The following is a 14,603-nucleotide window of genomic DNA, read 5'->3' as shown; positions in this document are numbered from 1 at the left end:
TTTAATTATTATGAATCTACCTTCTGTCATGGTTTTTAAGTGTTTAGCCCACCTGCAGATATAGATAGAGACAGGAATAAATTTAAGATGTTTATTAAAGGCTCGGACAACGGGGAAAGACACAACGTGTGGCTTGAGCGAGGTCTGAACGCCAGTGCTGGAACGACTATGGAAAGAAAGAGGAACAAAGTTATGAGAGATCGAACCAGGGGAAAATTCCAGAAGCTGCGCCGCTTCACATTTAGTCGAGAAGACCTATCCGGGGAGAGTAATGACGAGGGAACTCTGTGACCGTACCTCATTGATGGTAACAGGTGGCTGAGTGACTGGAGAGCTGACAGAGCACCACAGTTGATGGCAGACGGGAGGAGCAGATGGAAGAACCGGAGTATTGCGGGTGAACCAGGTGAATCCAGGGACGGGGGTCTCACACCTGGCTTGGTACAACCAAGAGAGTATGAGGGGAGCTGCCAGAGCAAAATCGGAGCGGCGGGGATTCTGAGGAACTGGTTCTTTGAGCACGATGTCAAGGCAGGTGAGTAAATCCAAACACGAAACACTGAAGAACACCAAGAGAGACAAAAATTATTCCAAAAACAGGATTTCCAAGAATTCACAAATACAAGGCACAGGAGTCAGATCAGAGGCCTAGGCATACCACGACTGGGTTAACACTCTGGCGTCTTCCATCTGTCTGAGCACTCCTTAAGAAGCCAGTGGAAGCCGCTCCTGACGAGCCGCAGGTGTGGGCCACGCCCCCCAGTCAACTAGAACCACCTGTGGAGCAGAGTTAGAGCACGGAAAACAAAGAGAACCCTGACACCTTCAGGATGTATAATTTTGTCTAATATTGTAAAACTAACGTTTTTGTGGATTAAAATTGCTACTCCTCCCTGTCTAGAGTTATAGCAGGCGACAAACACATTAGGGAACTCAGGTGAGTTAAGATCACTTACAGTTGTAGCTGATTTATGGGTTTCTTGCAATAAAAAAAACATCTGCCTTTAATCTTGTAAGCCGGTTAAAGATCTTTTTTTTTTTTTTTTTTTTTTTTTTTTTTTCTTTTTTCTGAGAGAAAAAAAAAGAGAAAGAAGAGGTGAAAGAAAGAAGAGATAAAAGGAAGAGAATGATCTTTACCTTTTTTTCCCTGGTGCCAGCTCCATGCACATTCCATGACACAAACTTTACATTTATCATAGGTGTAAGTGAGAAGTTGAAAAGTGCATGTACTTGGAAAAAATAGTTGTACAAAGACCCAGGTAGCATCATATGATGTGCTTGTGATTGTCTGGTCAACAGGAAATAAGCAGATGAATAATATAAAGAAAGCCAGAGAATTAAGAAAGTGCAAAGAGTGAGAAAAGGTGAAAGAGGAAGAACCACAGCCCATGCCTCGTGTACCCAACCGTGACTAACAACCATACCGCGCCAACGTGCTCTTGAGCTGTGCATTTATTTCATTTATCACCGTGTTCCGATCTATGCACTTTTATCAAGTGTGACATGCTTTAAATCCACCTGTTGTGCATCTCATAAAGCCAAGGAGTGATCTTCTGATCCCTGAACAACTGACTATTAATATAAAGTTTGTCAACTGCTTCTGTAGCTCTGACGCCTTCCGTAATGTATTTCTTCCTGATTGGGAATAACACTCGCGTACGATCTAGGATTTCCTTAGGAAACTGTTCATTAACACTGAAATCCGTTCCTCTCAGCTCTCTGCCCTGACTTCTTACCTGCTCTTTTTGTTTATAATGCTCAAATTTAGCTACAATCTGTCTGGGACGGGTTTTATCGGGTTTCTTACCTCCGAGCCGGTGAACCCGTAGAAAGGTGATGTTTTTTATCTGATCCGCCGGGATTTTCAGCTTCTGCTGGAGAAACTCACGGATTACCACCTCGGGATCCTCCTCCTGCTGCTCCGGGATGCCTGCAAAGACAAGATTATCTCTCATACTTCGCAACTGTATGTCCAGAATGGATTCTTTCATCTTCTTATTTTCGCCGGACAGCTGCATCATCCCCTCGGTGCGCTCCGTGACTTTCCCCCTCAGCGCTTCGTTCTCGGTGGTGATAGAAGCCAGCTGGGCTTGGCTAAATTCCACCGACTCCCTCAGGGCTTGAAACTCCTTATGTAGGACTTCTACCAAAGCGAGGTGGACGTCCAGGCTGGTAAGCTTCTTGTTGATGGATTCCAGGACGTCGCTGTAGCTCCTGTCAAGAGACAAAGTAGAAGATGAGCTAGACCGGCTGCGTTTAAATGAAGGTGTGTTTGAAGCTGCGGGATTTTTAGATTTCCCCATTACGATGTTGTCAAAACACTCGTCCAGGTTGCAGCAAAGCCATGTACAATGCAGACGACTCTCCCTGTGGCTCTACGGTTCTCCAGGAGTGAATGCTGCTTGTTGGGACTTTGATGCAATCAACTGGTTTCCTTATGTAGGACATTTTTGACCAATCTGTATAATCTGACCCAATCTGTATAATATGATTGAACTTGACTTTGTAATGTGCCTTGAGATGACATGTTTCATGATTTGGCGCTATATAAATAAAATTGAATTGAATTGCACATGCACAGTGCGTGAGGTTGGGGAAAAATCATCTCGTAGACGCTCGTAACTCTCCTTCTACAGCAGGATACGCGCACAATCACTCACGAGGGCCAATTGAATTTTAAACATGTTTAATTTTCATCCGACCGTCCGATTCCTGATCGGGAAGTCGTCATGAGAGGCTAATCACCCCTCATTACCCCCTATATACTACACGATACAGGACGCATGATGAAGCTGAAACTCAGCCCCATGCAAAAAAGTTTTGCACGAATTGGCCCAAAAAGGGCAAAAACTTGTACAGTGTATGCCCTGTTTAAGGGACCTTGCGAGGTTCCTATGCTAAAGGAGCTGTGAGAGGAACCATACAGGCTCCTTTTTCAACCTCATTCACTGCACTATTGGTAGACAACTAATCATGGCAAAAGCTGACACGTACAACAGTTTAAGCTTCAAAGCAGCAACACATTTTATGTTTTACATCCACAGGAAGAACAAGCATATGACATCAACAGAGTAATTGTGATCAAGACCATAATCAATGGGAGGAGTTTTTGTTTTAGTTCTTCCTTCTTTTACTCTACCTGTGTTAGCTGTTGTAAAATCTAATGCTTTGCTGAACTCAATCATTGGAACAATTCTTATTGAACAGTAGAACAAAATATTAACTACCTCTAGATTGCTCTTTCCTAGAGGATTGTAATTTTGGGCAATCTATCTACTTCTAGGCCTTACCCCAAAGATGTTTTTGGGGTAAGGAGTCCAGAACTCATCACAAAGCGCTTCTCTGCTAAGATATTTTGAAGAGCTTATGGGACCATCTTGTGGCTACCAGATGATGGTGCATATTTTGGGCTGTGGCGTTTTCTAACATTATACATGTCACCAAAACACAAATTAAAATGCTTTTTTGTTGCATTGGTTTGAACAAGTATTTTTTCAATTAAGTTTTAAGTAGATTGTGTATCGAATAATTTTTCGTCAGTATCCACCCATGACTAACCCAATGGACCTTGACTGAAAATTTTGTGGATATTCTGCACTCTAGATGCCAAGGGGTATTACGAGTATACGAGTTGGGAAGTTATAGGTCACCAAAGCTTTTAATCTTTTGTATTGTTTTTTTTAACATATATGATGGGTTAAATTGCCTTTCAAATTAAAATATGCTTTAGTTTAAAGACATTTTAAAGAAATTCTAATTCATTTCAGCACAAACAAGATGCAATTTGGCCAAAATTGTGGGATTTGTATAATTCAGTTGCATGACAAATTTTCATATATTTAGATTTGGTATTTTTTATGCAACCATCAAATCAGGTTTATTTGTGGCTCTTTCATCAGTAAAACAAATAAACCATGTACAAAATGAAATGGATTTAATATCATCAAAATAACAAGTAATTGTAATTAGCAACATCAAGGTTTTAGCTAGGTCAATTTGTTATTAATTTGTCAAATCTCCTTGAAGTTTATAATATTCAACTTTCTTATCAATGTGAACCTTGGAACCAAAGCCTTGGACAGCTCACAGGACCTCAGGGATAATCAAACTCCTCCTCGCATTGTTGTGTTGATTCAACAGAGGGGGAAAACCAATGTCATGTATTTTTTCATACAACAGTTTAAATTGCAGGGCAGCAACACATTTTATGTTTTACATCCATGGGAAGAAGACCCGCATGATATCAACAGAGTAATTGTGGTAAAGTCCATCATCAATGGGAGGAGTTTTTGCTTTAGATTTTCCTTGTTTTTTCTGACTCTACATGTGTTAGTGAAATCTTATCTGAGTCCAATCCCTGGGACAATTCTTATAGCAGAGTAGAACAAAATATTTTCTAGCTCTAGATTGCTATTGTGGGTTGTAATTTTGGGCATTATATCTACCTTTTCCCCTGTGGCCAGAAATATTTTAAAACAACAAAAGATTTACAACCACATTTTTATAATTGAAAATGCAAAAATAAAAAATGTGAAGCAGAAAAACATGTTCATTTTCATTAAATTCTGTTTGGATAACTCTGAAAAAAGATCTGACTATCAGCAAACTGCGGACTTTATAAAAGTTATTTCAATCACAAGTAGAACTGCATTGTTCAGACGGGGACGTTCCTGTATTTATAGTTATTACTGGAAGCCGATTACTGCATGAAATTGTTAGATTTACAAGTACGACACATGTAATAAAGATGAGCTGTCAATATTTTTACATGATACAGCTGTGAACTATGATGCAAGTTTCTAAAATATAACTTGATTCCAAAAAAAGATGATTAGGGTATCAAAAAAAATCATTTTCAGTATAAATAAAAAAAAATATGAAAACATTTTAAACTTCTAAATGAACATGGGGGCCCTGCGACAGACTGGCGACCTGTCCAGGTGAACCCCGCCTCCCGCCCCGTGAACGCTGGAGATAGGCACCAGCACCCCCCGCGACCCCATGAGGGATTAAGCGGTTTGGAAAATGGATGGATGGATGAACATGGGGGAAGAATCTGTGGGAAGAATATGTTGTCCAAGCACAAGTGAAGTGCATTTTCTGTAGCAGCTTCCAAACTGTGGAATGACCTTCTCTTGGGCACTAGACAGGCCTCGTCCCTTTCTGATTTTGAATCCCTTCTTAAGCCCCATCTCTTTTCCTTGGCTTTTGACACAATCTGAGATGTTGACTTTGTTTTACTGCGTTTTACTTTTTTTTTATTTTATCACTACTTTTCTATGCCATTTTGCTAATTGTTTTGTGACTGATCATTTGTAATTTATGATTGTGTATAGCACTTTGGTCCTGTGGGTGTGTAGAGTGTTTTATAAATAAAATTGGTATGGTATGGTTCAATTCCATCGTTCTCCTTTTACATGTTGTTTTCGATGCATGAGAGTTTGCGAGTGAAACTGGGTGAATGAGGATTTACTGTGAAGCAGTTCGAGTGGTCGGCATGACTAATTCACTCCACCTAATCTTGCACAAGTATATAACTTTAAAAGTTAGTAATAAAAGCACTTTACACAGTTATTGTACAGTGAAAATCCAATAATTAATGGACAATACATTTAATGCAATGCAAATGGTTTTGAAATCTGTGGAACATAATCTAAATCTTACATTATATTTTGTGTTTAAAACATTGTCTTAGTGTTGATTTTGTGTTATTGATGAAGTGATTTACTCCTGGATTGGGATTATCTGGTTTTGCATTTGCTCTCTCATCCAACCCGGATTTTGCTATAAAGATAACAGGCGACACTAAGCAGGGCCATGACAGGATGCTGGGCTCTGGTAAGAATAAGACCTAAGGGGAATGGGGGGTGGTTCTGTGTGTTCTTAAATAACCTAGAGTGTCTGTAGATGTACACATCAGACCTACAGTATAGCCCCATTTACACTACCCTTGTTAAACCGATCCATGCCCGGTCCGAGCTTGGATCAGTTAACCAAGCCTAGCTTGGTTCTGACGACCGTTTACACATCACGCTATCTCAGTTCCTTGGTTTTCTCGTCTCCAAGTGACAATCTGCGGTACTACTGCTCTCTAGGACTGAAGGAGGAAATCAAGAAAATAAAATGGCAGCGCCCGTAACATTCAGGAAGTTATGTTTGAATATTTTTCATTGTTTGCTGAGAGTTTGCGGTGAATTTACTTGACAGAGTCGGCTTTTGGGAAGTGGATAAGACAAACAAACGTCTAATAAGGATTTACAGACGCAGGAAACGACAGATGCTAAGGTTCATCACACTGCTAAGCAGAATCATCCCTGGAAATCGTGTGTCACGGTAGGGAAGCTAGTATTTTTATGAATGTCGGAAATGTCAGCTGGCTGTAAAGAGATGACGTGTTCTGCTCATGCGCTCAGGCCGAGCCCACACATGGAACTGGTCTGCATTTAGCACGGTCCGGTTGTGTCTGGCTCGGTTCAGTTCAGTTTGCGTTCCATTTACACTCCATAGTGATCTCGGTTACCGAGCTCGGACTGGTCTCGGCACAGTTAAAAAGGGGTAGTTTAAACGGGGTATATGTGACAGTGAAATGCAGGGCAGTGTATCTCCAGCGCACCATAGTCTTGGTAATTACTGTTTATATCACACCAAATGCTAATTCTAGCTCGACTATCAGACTTTTACAGCAGCTTTAGCATCTAGCAGAGCAAGCATCTTAATGCTGTACACAATATTATAGTGGGTGACTTTAATCATGGAGACTTAAAGGTTGTACTCTCTAAATTACACCAGCATATAAAGTACGCTACCAGAAGACACATTGGACAAGGTGTACAGCAGCATCAAGCTGGCTAAGCCACTACCACACCTGGCCCAGTCTGGCCACATGTGTCTGTTGTAATGTATCAGAATCGGACCCAAGATTCAACCACGACAGGTCAGTGACTTTACAGACAGTTTATTAATAAGTAGGGTAAAACCAGTGTCGGCTCTCGGGCGTGCAGCTGTTGTTATGGCTGGAGCTTCCCTGGAAGCAGAGGGACAGGTCAGAGACTGCTGAGGCAGGTTAGCAAAGTAACAAACTGACTAACCTGATAACGAGAGCAGCCAGGGCACGGAGAGACAGCTGGGAGTGTTCGGGGCAGAAGCCGTCCGCTGGTAGATGGGAACGGACCGTAGAGCGGCTGGCAGCAGTCAGACGACGAGGGGTTTTCCAGGGGCGTAAGTCCAGAGACAGTCCGGGTCCGGTAATGGTTAATCCACAACTCCAGCAGTGGTACAGAGGGGAAATCCAAAGAGGGTCCGGGTCCAGGTCCGAAATCCGACAGAGCAACAGGCTTAAAGGGGACAGGCAGGTTCCAATACTCACAGGCGGGCCGATGTCAGAAACACGGGGAATCAGTCCAGAATCCAGAGGCTGCAAGGCAGAACTCAGGCAGGCAGGATAACCAGAACGGGACCGGGCAGGCTCAAAAAACAGAGGGCAAAACAGGTCGTGCAACAGACAGGCAGGTTTTCTGGAATAGTGCTGGAAAGTTCTCCACGGTGGCTCGAAGACGATCTGGCACTGGAGACTGACAAGGACGGGATTTTTATGCAGCTGGAGACAGGTGGAGCCAGTAGAGGTTGATTGCAGATAGGTGGAGACTGAACAGGTGTGACTGATTAAGAGCAGGATCCGCCCCAGTGCCAGGATCATCACATCTGTTTTTAATTTCCACTTATGTCTTCCTCAAGAAAACTGCTTTTAAAATCACAAAAACTGATCAAACATGGCCTGATGATACCCCCAGCAGGACTGCTGATGGGACCAACTAGGAAATAAATGGAGACCCAGACCTGGAGGTGTTCAAAGAAAGTGTTCTATGTTACTTCAAGACATGCCGCTGTTGCAAAACAATATAGAATACAGCCACAAATACAAAACCTGAGCTCGAACGTATGACTGCTTGATTTCGTCAAAGTGCCTGAACAAAATTATGACACAAGGAATGTTTGAGAATTTATAATTGAATTGATCTAACACGTTTGTACAGGGACCAGCAAAAGTATGGCAATAACTTCCGGTGTCCATCATAGGATTAGGGTCAAATGTATAAATAACCGAAGTCATTTTAAGAAAAGATGAACACAAAAAAAAAAAAACACAAGACAACTAGTGCCAATTGAAAAGATTTTAATAAAAACTTGTTTTTCATAAAATACTAAATCCAAAAACAATTCAAGACAGAATTATTTTTCTATACAGAAAAGACAAAACATATTTCAGTAAACAATCTTAATCACAAAGTAACAGCCACAATCTGTCTTTTTCTCCAAAGCAACACATGCCCTTAACATGGACATTATGTGAGCAATGTGCGCAATTTTACTGCACAAGGTTTTATGGCAACTTTTAAATAACATTTGAAATGATTCACTTTTCTCATGAATAAGTCATACTTTAAAATTCTGGACCAAAAAAGTACAAACAAAAAAACACCGCTGTGCACAGATATCCATTTGTAAATCCATCTGAACTGTAACGTAGCTACAGGGTATGGGTAACCATGATCTGGTCCCTGTAAACCAGTGGTGTTCAACTATTTTGCCATGCAGGCCAAGAGGAAAGAAAGAATTCACTCTGCTATTTTATAGTCAATTTTTGGAATTTTACATGTAGCCTTAGTTCATTCTCAACAATAAACTAAATACATACAGTGTTTTACTAAATAAGATAATAAAGTAGCATGATTGGTAGAAAACAAGTCTTACACATGACATGTGCTTATCAAAAGAAAAACATCCTAACTTCCTTTGGTCGGTTGATTTGTGCTTTAGTTGTTTATTCTTAGGATACAGGCATACAGGCAACGTTTTATATTTTTTTACCTCCTTTAAAATGGTTGGATGTAATCAAATGAATTAAACAGCTGCCTCCTCCCTGGATGCTTGTGGTAATGTTTACTATGACATAAAATAAAAGCTAAATAGATATCAGAAAGAGAATAGAAGACCCCCCTCCACCTCTACCAGTGAACATCTTCCTCATGTTCTTGTGGTTCATGATGCCTGAATCTCCATCACTCTGTTGATATCATCTTCTGAGTCCTGCATCTTCTGAGTAGGCATGAAACAGCAGAATTGTTTCTGCTCTGCAGTTAATTAAATGCAGTTCAAACTTTCTGAGTCACTTCTGTTTCTGATAGTCTTACAACAAATCCAGCCATAGGACATGATAAATACACTCTGCATCCACTTTTAAACAATAAGTTTACAGGATGTTAAAGTTAAGGAAGTCATGTAGCTTACCTTCTTTGGTTTGTTGGAGAATCTAAACCAGCTGAACAAAAATGATATAATTATAATAATAAGGATTAAACCCCACCCTGTAACAGAGCATCAACTCATAGCAAGGTGTGTCTCACCACTCAAAGATGATGATTGTACTGTAGAGCATTAGAATTCCCAGGATCTTCACTGTAACATAGAAACTGAGTCCAAAGTCCTGATGACCTGCAAAAGAACAGCATACTCAGCTTTTTCTGACCAGAATACGTTTGGGCTCCAAATCATCAATTTATGTTCCACCAGTTTGCTGACAAGTCAAATCTGAGCCGATGGCTTAAAGACATTTTTATCTTATGAACCATGATTTGAAGAGATGTGTCAGGATGAGGTTCTTGGAGATGGGCCTAAACGTAGACAGGCAGGCATAAAAGAGTACAAAAAATAAAAAATAAAGATTAGTGCATAACTTGAGAGTAGCACCAAAACAACATAGAAACAAAAAAAGGACTGGTCATAGGTAGGCTTGGCATAAAAAGAACAACATAATCCAGCAAGCAGCAAATGACAAATGGAAGCCTCTACAGCAGGAGAGACGGGTGGGAAGCATGAGTGTGATGAGCAGGCAGCAGGTGGACTGAATGAGCTTCATTGGATGGTGGCGATGGGTGAGAGGGAAAGACTGAGACTCAAACTGAAAACTCTTAATAATAACTTCTAGCTCCTGCCCCCTGACCTTTCATGGGGGCAACGGTAAGAACTCTGTCGTGGGCAGGAAATGAACTTTGGACTGCCGTGCCAATGTTGAACAGCCTTTAACTCCGACTTCATTACGTGACATGGATTATGCGAGTCAAATAAAGCCTTCAGAAAATTAACCACAAAGTTTGCGCTCTCTTCTCTCCGGAGATTTTTTGTTCATTTTTGTGAGGCGGGCTGTGCTTACACATAATGTCACACAAAGGATTGTGGGATACCTTGAGGCTTCTTAGCGCTGGTAGGGGACATCGCAACGTTCCTATGCTAAACTAGCCGTGAGAGGAAGAACACTAAACAGCAGGGGAAAAAGTCCTAACAGGAAACAGAAAATGTCTAAACCATAACACATATGAAGAAAGTCTGAAAGCACACAATGAAACTTCCTCCACTCATTGGTCTATCCATTGTTGTGTCTATTCGTCTTCACAAGAGCCTTACAAAAATATACAAAAATCAATTTTTCAAGATATTGATATGATTGATTAATAGAAAATAGAGCATAACTGTGAAGCACTGTTTACATTTGTTTTAAAAATAAAAAGGTTAGGTATAGATAATGTATTCAGTCCCTTTTACTCCAACTGGAGTAAACAAATTGCCTTTTGAAGTCACAGATGCAGGGACAAGACTCCACCTGTCTGTAACTTCATCTCAGTGTCAAGGCAGCTGTTATGTGAAGGTCTCAGAGGTTTGTTGGAGCTCAATACAGAGCAAAGACCAAGGCCTAAATCTATAGAATTGGGTGCAAAAATGTTAAAATTAATGCATACAGATGCTCTCCACCCAGACTTACCGAGCTTGAGGTAATTAACAAAAAAGGGTAAAATCTTTTTGCTAATTACATGACATGCTGACAGGATCACTTACATGAAACACTAATTGCGGCAAAATATGCCTCTACAAAAGGATAGAAAACTTAAATATTAAAATTTGATAAATCCTATGATGAAGTCTATTTTGAGTATGAAAAGAGAATAAAATCAGTAAAATTACAATAGTTACCTTTTTTAATAAGACGTATCCCTGATGATCTCTGATGACCCAGATCATTTGTAGCCTCACAGTAATACTCTCCTCCCTCAGTAGCATTGAAGCTGTAAACCTGCCCCACAGATACATTAATGGCTCCATGTTTGCTGTTCCTGAACCAGGTGAAGCTGGCAGGAGGCTTGGCTCTGCTGGAGCAGCTCAGCTCCACCCAGCTACCTGCTGACACCAAACCTGATGGACTGATGGATGCTGAGGTGTTTCTAGGAGCATCTGAGGAAAATGGGACACACATTAACTTTACTGATCAGAAACAGCTGAACCATGACGTGCTGACAGGATCACTTACATGAAACACTGAGAGTCACTTCTGTCTCTGCTGTCTTGCTTCCTCCATTCACAGGATATGTGGCAGAACAGCTGATGTTGTATCCATCATGTGTGTCTGACAGAGTGATGGTCTCCTGGATTTTAGTTGTAAAGGTTCCCTCTGTGTTTTTCTCTGTTTGTCTGTGAGAGTCTTGTTGGAGATTCCAGGTGAGTTCAGGAGGTGAGTGTGGACAGGGAGTCAAAGCTGAGCAGCTGATAGTGACAGACTGATGCTCCTTCAGATCAGCAGGGATGTTAATGCTGGGACTCCAGGGAGAATCTGGGAGTTTAAATAAAACACATAATTTCAGAGTGAACATGTCTGAATGTATTCACACACACACACACACACACACACACACCCACACCCACACATCTATATACATATATATTTTTCTGACAAATGTATCTAATTCCAATCTGATTAATGTTATATGTGTAGCAGCCCACATGGTGTTTTTTTTTTTTTTTTAGCAAAAGCTTAGAGTAAACTTGCTAATGATGCTTGCACATTTTGCACAGGCTGTAAAACCAATGTTCTGACATTTTGAACCTGTAAAAATGATAAGGAAAATGGAAACAACAGAGCAGTATACATTTTAATATATTGGTATGTTAAAACAAAAATGCTTTTACCTTTAACTGTTATGTTGACAGGATCAGCACAAGCTGTTCCTCTGTAGTTCCCGTTCTCAATTCTGAAGAAGTATCTGTCTGTAAAACTTGTGTTTAAATTAGGAAACAGAGTGGTGCAGTTTTTCTCTGTCAGGTTTCCAATAATATTCAGTGAAAAGGTGTTAACTGACCTACTCCTGTTGAAAATAACTACCTTTGGAACAGACCAAAAACGTAAACTACCTTTCATCCACACTCCGTTGACAGTTCTTTTACTGTCATAACTGGGATTAACTGTATTAAAGCTACATGGGATTTCCAAACAAGATCCACTCAGAGCTTCAATGTTATTAGGTGCAGTGATGTTGAGCGGTGGTGGTAATCTACCACAATGAGCCAAAACACCTGTAAAAACAGACAAATGATGATGTAAGGAAATCAGCCAGGCAAGACAAAATCAGACTTCTCTGAAATGTGAGACACTGCAGACTCCCTCACTGAAGTAACTGCTCCAATCACAGCAGTGTGCCTAAACTATTATGTACCAAGCTCCCCCGGATTTATTTTCCCCTTTGCCTGTGGACTGTGAAGGCGTCCACACTGGATAGACCAGCAATGATTGGTGTTTTCCAGAATCACAGCTAAGTACAGCTTGCTTTTCAGCATCGGAACCTAACCGGCTGACGACCATGAAAACAGGCTGCTTGTAACCTTTCCTCAGTTTATGCAGAAAAAAGCTAATCTGAAAATCCCCCCTTCAAGCTGTGCAGGTAGCCTAAGGCCATACAAGAAGAGGTCCCCATTGTCGATTGGCCAAGCCCAGCCCAGCCCAGCCCAGTCCATCGGAGCCCGCGTAATTGCATTCCAGACCGGGATTCACAAGGAGTTACTCTCTGAGCTAGCCACTTGCTTGCTGCTCCGAGCCAGTCTCACGCTGGTCTTCCAACCGGACGGCCTAAACTCAACCGCATGGACAAAGGCAGAGGTTTGGCAGGGAAATGAGCAAGGAAAGTTTAAAAAGGTTTACTTTTAATGTGTTTCACTGTATCAAGAAAGCCAAAAGTGGTTTAGACCTTTATTAGATGAAAATTCAGAGCTTTGAGAAACAATGTTCCTCGCGCACATGGAGTTACGAGGCCTCAGAAAAGTTATTCTGGAGGAGCCAAAGATTGACGAGAAAGACAAAGCAGCCCTCGTCAAGGATGAAACAAAGAACAGAGAAGTATGCGCAGAACTTGTGCAATGCTTGGACAACAAGATTTTATCACTGATAATGAGAGACGCAAAATTCAATGTAAGAAAAGCACAAGAAAAGACAATGTGATGAAAACCAGCTGGACATCGAGGTCACTGGGAAGAAGAAGAGGAAAGAAAATGGACCTGGCTGATATGGAGTGTTACATATGCAATAAAAAGGGGCTCATGGCCAGGACATTTGGGACTCAGATGAGTCCCAAATGGGAAGAGAAGAATGGAAATGGGACATCCCACAGTGAGAAAGGGGGCACGGTTGAGGACAAAGATGTGACCATGTGAAGAAAGCAGATGAGGAAACAGCAGAGCCCACACCTTTTTGTCTCTTCAAAATGACTGACTGTTTTTACACAAGAGAAGTTGTCATTCATTTATTTCATATGTGTGCCGAGTTTGCAGTTAAAAGAATCCCAGTGCTCAAATCATCCTTTGAACTATTGTCCCAATATCAGCCATTTGGGCTGATATTCACTGCACAATACAGAACAGGCCGAGAGTTATTCAATAACATTAAATAACTTCAAAACATGTGTAATGGCATAACAGTGAACATAATGTGGAGCAAAATCTGCCTGCAGAGAAACTTCATGATCCACAAACTCCAGTTCAGCTGCAGCATGTTACGCATGGAGTCTTTGAACAATATCAGGATCTAATGTTTCAGACTAGAAATGATTCATTGGACGTCTCTGAATGAAAGGAGGTGAACAAACGGCTCACCTGGAAGAAAGAAGACACTCAGTAACATGTTGACTGCCAACACGTTCCCAGACAGAGCTGCCATCAGACTGATCGTCATTCCTCTCTTGATAGAAGATCTGGTAGGTTTTTGTTTTCACTGCTTTTAAAGCAAAAGTTGCCATCTAGTAAAAATGTTTTGGAAATAAAAAAATAAGAATGATTAATATCTGAAAATATCTACAAAATGAAATAACTTAAGAAAATTTTTAAATGTTTAAACATATAAAACCCCAAACAATTAAATTTCTAATTTTGTATGCATGTATATAGTGTAATGTTAAAAAGCTTAACTACAAAAACCTGTAAGATTAACTTACCAATTAATTTCCAGCTGAAACTTCAGTTTTAAAACTGGTTAATTTTTGTCAGTCTGCAGCGGATCAAACCACCTCCTTCTCTGCTTCACAGGAAATGTGGTGGCATAGCTGCAACACTTGTTGTTACAACTGGTCTGTTCTCTTAGACCACGTTAAACAGGAAATCACTTTTTACTTACCACTAATTTTAACATCACAATGTCATCATATAGAGGTTGATTTCAAACTCATGATAATCTACTTTAAGATGAACAGATGTTCTCTTCTCATTGTAATTCTAAAATGCTGGAGGTGTTT

The 14,603-nt window shown here is 40.7% G+C and overlaps 1 protein-coding gene across 1 annotated transcript; it reads right to left on the bottom strand.

The window, feature by feature from the left end:
• Nucleotides 1-255: 255 nt before the first annotated feature.
• On the bottom strand, nucleotides 256-14,062 carry LOC105921699 (sialic acid-binding Ig-like lectin 14). The gene is made up of 9 exons (XM_036125123.1): nucleotides 13,969-14,062; nucleotides 12,016-12,399; nucleotides 11,360-11,659; nucleotides 11,026-11,283; nucleotides 9,405-9,492; nucleotides 9,289-9,319; nucleotides 7,089-7,414; nucleotides 2,011-2,214; nucleotides 256-559 (listed from the first exon to the last, which is right to left on the bottom strand). Exons 1-9 carry the CDS (start codon nucleotides 14,045-14,047, stop codon nucleotides 256-258), a joined length of 1,974 nt encoding a protein of 657 aa, XP_035981016.1. The 5' UTR covers nucleotides 14,048-14,062.
• Nucleotides 14,063-14,603: the final 541 nt, after the last annotated feature.

The sequence above is a fragment of the Fundulus heteroclitus genome, chromosome 21 (genome assembly GCF_011125445.2).
Source record: "Fundulus heteroclitus isolate FHET01 chromosome 21, MU-UCD_Fhet_4.1, whole genome shotgun sequence".
Taxonomy (NCBI): Eukaryota; Metazoa; Chordata; class Actinopteri; order Cyprinodontiformes; family Fundulidae; genus Fundulus; species Fundulus heteroclitus.
Note: the sequence above shows the minus strand (reverse complement) of the source record. Positions and strands in the feature narration are given on the sequence as shown.